We start from the raw sequence: 8,224 nt of genomic DNA on the forward strand, positions 1-8,224 counted from the left end.
ACCAAATACACAAAATAATGATCTTTAAAATAGCATCATATGACCCCTTTAAAGAACTTGAACTGTTCTGTTTTGCAAATCCTTAGGAAATATTCTAATATTTTGATACTGGATTTTTGACTTTCATGAGCTATACGCTCTAATCACCAAAAATAATACAAACTTTTTTTTATTTATATATATTATGTGCACATAAGTGGTCCGCATTCGCGACCAAAATAAAAAATGCGCTGTATAAATAAATTCTGACTGCACATTTGCGCATGGTTGACAGCTGTTAATTGTTAACTGTGACATTTCATTCACTGATGCTCTTCAATCGGTGTGCTAAACCCGGAAGCGCATATACTTACTTGCTGGCAACCTGCCAAAAGAAAAGCCTACTGATTTTAATGTTGAAAATGATGAAAATTCATATATTAAAAAGAAGTAAATATTAGCATTTTATTTTTAAGTTTACTATAAAATAATTGTATTTGTATTTAAAAATAGAATCACACTTTATTATTTTATTTTGAAAAACTAACTAAATAAAGTGCAATAATATTATCACTATTATTAATTAATTTTTTATAGTTATATTTAATGGGTCACACTATGTACAGTGTGAGGACCAAACCAAATCTCCAGGTTCTCTTATGAGAAACAGGCTGAAAAACTTATGTGCACCCCTCCCTGTATGTGTATGTGTACATATATATAACAAACTAATGAAATAATAATAATTAATAATCATTATTGAAAACTTTTTTTACTTTTGATTTTGGGGTTAAATATGACTGGACATTTCTTTGTATAAAATATCCTTAAAATGTTGAGCTTTTAATAAATTAAAACCAATGAAGCTGTAGCTATAGCATCAATTCAAATGAAGCTTTTATTCAGTAAGGATTTTATTCAAGTCAGTATATTACAATGATTTCTGAAGGTTCATGTTATACTGAAGACTGTAGTGATGGCCGCTGAAAATTTAGCTTTGCATCACTGGAATAAAACATTATTACTGTTTTGACATAAATACAGCCTTGCTAATAACAGACTTCTTTTCAAAAAAATCTTACTGACCCCAAACGTTTAAACTGTAGTGTGCAAGTAAATAACGATAAAATCCTGTTTACATTAACTAATTACCCCTTTGTTTCATGTCCAGCCCGCTTGGAAAGATTTGCTAGGCAACTTGAAAGCAAGTGAATAGCAATGTGTTCTCCCTCAGCGGCCTGTGCCCTTAGTTCATAGTGCCATAGTCCAGGTGTTTGCTTCGATGCCTCAGTTGTTCACTCACTGCTGTTATTAGTGTAGATTAGTCTGGGGTCTGTGTAAAGGCTGTAGTGTCACTGGTACAGCTTTACTTTTTTTGTGCAATAGTCCTGATAGAACAGACCTTTTAGAAAGTGTGCCTATCAAGTTTCAGAACATATCGTCAATGCATCATCTTACATGTGTATTGTTGTTGTCTCCAGGGTTTGGGAGCATGCTAACATCACCACCCAAAAGTGTCACAAAAAGCATCATCAGGACGATGGAGATGAACGGCAGCCTGGACAGTTACCCCATCAAAATATCAGAAACTCCAAAGACCAAATCAATAGACACGGAAGACGGAGAAGATGATAATGAGGAGGAAGAGGAGGAGAAAGATGAAGAAGAGGAGGTTAAAGAGGTGAAAAAAGGTAAAACTCATAATTATTATTGCTCATACTTAAAGGTGCAGTCTCATTAAAAATTGTGTAGAGAATTTCTGCCGAAGAAGCGAAAGATTTCCCCAAGCAGATTTTGCAACAGGTTCAAGGTGGTTGTACAAATTTGCCATGCTGATCAACAGAAAGCTGCTTTGTTTGAAAGTGACTTTGGCGTGACCTGTCCTTTATACATTGTTACACTGTTGACAGTAGACAATGTACCTTTTTTGCCTGCAACATTTTCAAAATATCTAGACTAATTCTAGATGCTCTTTTGGCATTGGCCAGTACACCTACAAACCACCCAAAACACCTTATCAAACATACAGTATCGTGAACAGTTTTGCATTGGTAAGCGCCACTCATATTTCCTTCATAATGCATGTATTAATAATACATTTGCTTTACTGTTTTTTTAGCCTCACAACTGAAGAAAAGGGCTTCTGCGGGAAGACCTAAAGGACGGGTATCTAATGGGAGTATCGGCCAACATAAAGTCCTTGCCAATGGAACGCATGGGTCTAAGTCTGATCTGAACAGGCAGGAGTCAGAAGAAGACTCTAAAAGCTTTAACCATGATAGAGACGTCATAGAGCTGAATGGACACATCAAAGGTGAGGAGAAGGACATTGGGGGTAATCATTTACTTGACTCGTTATTTTAAAAGTAAGCTCTAGGACATACTTGCAGTAGTTATCTGAACCGATCTGAATCACTCTTTATATGTGAAACAGAAGACGTGTCCAGTTCTCACCATGTGGCCAGTGATTCGGACAGCGAGGTGTACTGTGACTCCGTCGACCAGTTTGGTGCAGAAGAGGTAAGTAGATTTCAGTTACGCTTAATGATGTCTGATCCAAAAATTACTTGACGCTGGGAGTGCAGGATTCAGTGTTAAAGGGATAGTTCACCTAAAAAATACTATGGAAGTCAATTGGGACCGGAAACTGTTTGGTTAGCCACGTTCTTCAAAATATCTTCTTTTGTGTTTAGCAGAAGAAAGAAATTCATACAACATGAGGACGAGTACATTTCATTTTTGGGAGAACTATCCCTTGAAGGTGTGGTCACATGAGTGAAATTTCAGCAAAATGTTGTGATCAAAAAGGTCTGTTGTCAATAGTGTATAGGTGAATGAATCACAGATCGCACAGAAGTCAATTTCAAACCAAACAGATTTCTATTGGTCAGCACAGAGATTTCACCTTGAACCCGTTGCGAAATCTGCATGGGTAAAGCTTCCGTCCTCACGCGAATTCACGTGGATTCCTATTGAAATGACAATCGCTAAACAACGTCAATGTGACTGCATCTTTAGTCTGTTAGCACCTCTGCAATGGTTTTCCAAAATCTCCCAAAATGTCAGCAATGCATGTGCTTTTGTTCCTGGTCTCCAGGGATCTGAGCTACATGTCAGCCACTCACTGGACGTGGCCGAGGAGAGCCACAGCACACTATCCCCCACAGGAGAGATCAGATCACAAGAGGAACTGCTGGGACAGGAGGAAGGCATGCAGCACGGCGGAGAAGACGGGCCGAGCAGTAGAGGCGGTTCTCAGAGGCAGGGACTTCCTGTGAATAGAAGTGGCAGTTCTGTGGTCAGGAGGGGAAGAGGTACAAACCTAGCAACCAAAACAATAGCAAAATCATATATAAGATCTGTTTCAAAACCTTGCTAGCTTGCTACTATTGCTTCTGTACTGTTCTTATATTTCGGTTTTTATGCATACCCTAGGATATGCAAATGTGTGCGTACTGTATGCATGCAGCCTGATTTTCTTCTCGCAGAGCATCATCTTTTTTTTGTGCTAATTTATTGTCCGCAAGATGGCAACACTTCCAGCCAGTGGTTTCATAGCTGAAAAAGCAACTGATGAGATGAAATAACTACAAACTACTGGAGACTATGAGTGTGATATTGACCAGAAAAAAAAATATTTAGATATTTTCTGGGATTTTGTCGTTATTGGTAATTAGATAATATTTTGCTGAGTGAATTTGTATGCTGGTACACCTTAGCTGATTTATGTCATGGACAGATGACTTTTTTTAAAGCTTTTCAAAGCTTTAAGACTTGTTCAGGGGCATTTTTGCCCCCATATATTGAATTTTGAATGCATTCTAACTGCATTCTACTAGGCTGTTAAAGACTATCAGTTCGACTGTACACATAATAAGTGTTCTCATCAAATCTGAAGTATACTTTGGTCTTACCTGCTATGGAGTCTCATAAGTGACCAAATTAAAAAAATAAAAATACATAAACAACAACTCCAGATATCACTCCTCCTGTGAAGCACACAAGATTTGATTGTTGATTCCAGTAGAACTTGATCTTAAAAGGGATAGTTCACCCAAACATAAAAATTGTCAACTCACCATCATGTCGTTTCAAACCCGCAAGACCTTCGTTCATCTTTGGAACACAAATTAAGATATTTCTGATGAAATCCAAGAGCTTTCTGACTAGCATAGACAGCAAAGCAACTGACACGTTCAAGGCCCAGAAACGTATAAGGACATCATTTAAATAGTCCATGTGACACCAGTGGTTCAACCATAATGTTATAAAGCTACGAGAATACTTTTTGTGCACAAAGAAAACAAAAATAACAACTTTATTCAACAATTCCTTCTTTTCTGTGTCATTCTTCAACATGCATTCACGAGAGTACCTTCACATATGTGTGTGCATTCCTCTGCTTGTAAACAAGGCGCAGCACATCCGGGTTCTATGTCACAACACCGGCTCTTGCGTCAGCAGCACCACACACATGCGTCATATTTATTTCCTCTCTATTCTGGGCCTTCACCGTGGTTGTTGTCTATACAGGGTCAGAAAACTCTCTGATTTAATAAAAAATATCTTCATTTGTGTTCCGAAGATAAACGAAGGTCTTACGGGTTTGAAACAACACGAGGATGAGTAATTAATGACAGAATTTTCATTTTTGGGTGAACTATCCCTTTAACATGTTGCCAAGTTAACAGTACTCTAGCAAGCATAACAATACATGGTGCACATACAAATATTGGGTAAAATATATTAAAAAGTAAACTTTTCTTTATAAAATATGAGCATTGCATTGTGAGCGCACATATGTTACCTTAAAATGCTCTCTTGGTTTTGGAACAGAGCTGGAATCCTCAAGTAAATGTGTTTTTGGAAACTTTGTTTCTTTAATCTGTTAATGATCTACAGGATGTTTTGCACATACTGCAGCTGCTTCTCCTGTGTATCAGGGTCCAGGTCACCTGCCTTTGGCTCGGGGTCAGCGGGACCGCAGCAGGGCAGTGGGGGAGATGGGGAACGCTCGGGGACGGATGGATCGGCAACACAGAATCTAAATGAACAGATAATCTGTGCTCTGGCCAGACTGCAGGACGACATGCAGAGCGTGTTAGAGAGGCTACAGACGCTGGAAGCTCTCACAGCCTCGCAGGTTACAAACCGTCACTTTTCACTCAGTACAACATAGATAACACTGATTAAGTATGAAACATTAAATTTTTGATTTGTCATGTGCAACTTCTCAGGCCCGATCCTTAGCGCTGCCATCAGACTACCTGTCACCACCTGCAAATAAAACGAAGAAGGTAAAGTCAATTTAATAAACTGATTGATGGGATTCAAGACTTAAAGTTCACCCAAAAATGAACAATCTGTCATCATTCACTCACCCTCAAGTTGCTCCAAACCTGTATGAGTTTCTTTCTTCTGTTGAACACAAAAAAAGATATTTTGAAGAATGTTGGTAACAAAACAGTTTCTGGTCCCCATTGGCTTCCACACTATTTTTTCCTCTACTATGGAAGTCAATGGTTACCAGGAACTGTTTGGTTACCCACATTATTCAAAATACCTTCTTTTATGTTCAACAGAAGAAAGAAACTCTTAAAAAGAGAGCATTCCTGTAGCTCAAACAGCTAGCAATGCTGAGGTTATGGGTTCGATTCCCAGTGAATGCATGAACTGATAAAATGTAAATCTGGCTTGAATGCATTGCTAGTCTCTTTGGATAAAAGTGTCTGCCAAATGCATAAATATACATTTTGATTGTGTCCCGAATTATTTTTATGAATTTTATTGAATTATGCCATTGCCATAGAATGGGTGCTGATATAATATTTTCATTATCATTTATTCTTATACTTCCCAGAAGCCATCCTGGTGGCCTTTTGATGTGTCTCCTGGAACTGTGGCCTTTGCTGTCATCTGGCCGTTTGTGGTGCAGTGGCTCATCCGTCTGTATGTGCAGCGCAGGAGAAGGTAAGCGCTGTCCCATTTTAGCAGTATGTACACTACTGCTTAAAGGGGTCATATGATGCTGCTAAAAAGAACATTATTTTGTGTATTTGGTGTAATGAAATGTGTTTATGCGGTTTAAGGTTCAAAAAACACATTATTTTCCACATACTGTACATTATTGTTTCTCCTCTATGCCCCGCCTTTCTGAAACGCGTCGATTTTTACAAAGCTCATCGGTCTGAAAAAAGCGAGGTGTGCTTTAAAAGTGTGGGGTTAGTATTTTTTTTTTTTAATTAGTACTTTTATACAGCAAGGATACATTGATTAAAAGTGACATTAAAGACATTTATAATACAAAAGATTTATATTTGAAATAAATTATGTTCTTTTGAACTTTCTAGTCATCAAAGCATTCTAAAAAGTAAAATATTTAATTTTAAATATTATTATAAAATGTTATTAACTGTTTTTTAACATTGATAATAATGGGAAATGTTTCTTGAGCAACAAATCAGCATATTAGAATGATTTCTGAAGGATCATGTAACAGTGAAACCTGGAGTAATGATGCTGAAAATTCAACTTTGCATCACACAAATAAATTACAATATAAATATATTAAAATTAGGGCTGTTAAGAATTGTAAATTAATTGCACATTTGCATTGAGAAATTACCCCCAAATGGTAATTTAAAGTCATTATTATATTAAATGAGAAAAGCACTGAATAGACATTACAAGAAATTAGCTATTTATTTTCAAAGCTACTTTTTAAAAGAAATATTTTGATTCAACATATAATTTATTTCACAAATTCTTGAGGCTGCAATGTGGCGATAACATTGAAAATCTTTTTTTTTTTTTTCATTCAGTAATGAAACACCATTGTGTGTTACTCCAAGATGGACAACAGTTTTACTGTGGCTTTGTTTGAAACAATTTTTGCAAAAACAGATGATACAATAATGTCTCTAAAATTGTAACTGTTGTATAAAATCAATGGCACATATGCAATCGTGAAGATATTCAGGAAAAAACAGGATTCTTGCTCATGTGATATTGCTAATATGATATAAATATAAGACAAAACCCCATGCAGGGGTATTTTTGCTGTCATATCTTGAACATTTAGGGACATGTAACTGCATTCATCATGAAAATAAATGAAAATGTGACTCATCTAGATTTTGGATGGCCTGAAGGTAAGTAAATTTTCATTTTTGGGTGAACTACTGCTTGAATACGGTTTGAAGCATTCATTGTTGCAACTGCTTGCTGTTTCACACTGCGTAGTTTGAACATGGCTCAGGAATGTACTACCGATTGCAACAGATATGATCATATTTGAGGCTAAAAAAAAAACTTGGCAAATGTGCATGTGATGGCAGGTATGTTAAAGATTGAATCATCTTGTTACAGAAGAATCAACTGAAAGGAATCGACTGATGGTTCGACACCTCTGCAGACCCAGAGGACAGCCGTGGAGGAGGGTGTTTCTCAGCCTGTCCCGTGATCTCTAACTCCTGCTTTTGCACTATGATGACAACTCTAAGAATTAGCAAATGGAAAGACAGAGTGAATGTACGGCGATGCAGCTTATCACAAGCTTTTTTGTGCTAAGTCGGAAATCCCCAATTTCAGTAATTAAAAGTAGAATTTTCGTGTGTTCTGCGCACATAGCTGCTATCTGTCATTAATACTGTAGCAAAGTGGAAGATGCACTGGTGATTTCTGCTTGAATATCTTTGATTCTTGCCGTGTTTGACAGAAAAGAGCCCATATTTGGGGTTTGAACCGTAATGGGAATAAATCAGGACTCCCCAAATTGTCAGAGGTTGTATGAGTAAGATTTTTAAATGTACATAAATATCTAGACTTGGCGTTTGCTCAAATGAGCTGTGGTGCTCTTTAAAGCCATAACGAAAAAAACATGCATATTAAACTGACCCTTTGCTTTGGAAATCTGAGAAAAGAGTCAGAAGGCAAATTACGTTCTTCATCCATTCAACATCCCATCATGATGCCTGCAAAGATCTGACCTATTTGATAGGGCTGTGCAATTAATCGCATGCGATTGTCATGCGCATCTCGTCAGTAAAGCCGGTTCCGTGATTGGTAGTAAATCGCCATCACCTGCTTTCAGATGGAGCGGCATTTAGAGCCGTAGTTCACTTCAATTAAGCAATATCGCGTTCATAATCGCAGATGAATCGCATTCGATTATGAACGCGATATTGCCTAGCTTGTCAGTGAACTACGGCTCTGTGTATTAAATGCGGCTCCATCTGTAAGACAG

The 8,224-nt window shown here is 37.4% G+C and overlaps 1 protein-coding gene across 6 annotated transcripts in view; it reads left to right on the forward strand.

The window, feature by feature from the left end:
* LOC107739116 (acyl-CoA-binding domain-containing protein 5A-like) overlaps positions 1-8,167 on the forward strand; it is a 14,650-nt gene extending 6,483 nt beyond the window's left edge. For 3 of the 6 annotated variants that reach the window (XM_016551123.1, XM_016551121.1, XM_016551122.1), the window contains exons 6-14: positions 1,151-1,183; positions 1,461-1,670; positions 2,099-2,314; positions 2,414-2,499; positions 3,077-3,293; positions 4,923-5,122; positions 5,217-5,276; positions 5,840-5,949; positions 7,348-8,167. In XM_016551123.1, the coding sequence (XP_016406609.1) occupies positions 1,151-1,183; positions 1,461-1,670; positions 2,099-2,314; positions 2,414-2,499; positions 3,077-3,293; positions 4,923-5,122; positions 5,217-5,276; positions 5,840-5,949; positions 7,348-7,360 (1,145 nt within the window). In that variant the 3' untranslated portion in view covers positions 7,361-8,167. The remainder of the gene's footprint in view (positions 1-1,150; positions 1,184-1,460; positions 1,671-2,098; positions 2,315-2,413; positions 2,500-3,076; positions 3,294-4,922; positions 5,123-5,216; positions 5,277-5,839; positions 5,950-7,347) is intronic. The other 3 variants (XM_016551124.1, XM_016551125.1, XM_016551126.1) reach the window with 3 other exon arrangements.
* The last annotated feature ends 57 nt before the right edge of the window (positions 8,168-8,224 follow it).

This window comes from Sinocyclocheilus rhinocerous, unplaced genomic scaffold (assembly GCF_001515625.1).
Source record: "Sinocyclocheilus rhinocerous isolate Xijiao unplaced genomic scaffold, SAMN03320098_v1.1 scaffold914, whole genome shotgun sequence".
Classification (NCBI taxonomy): Eukaryota; Metazoa; Chordata; class Actinopteri; order Cypriniformes; family Cyprinidae; genus Sinocyclocheilus; species Sinocyclocheilus rhinocerous.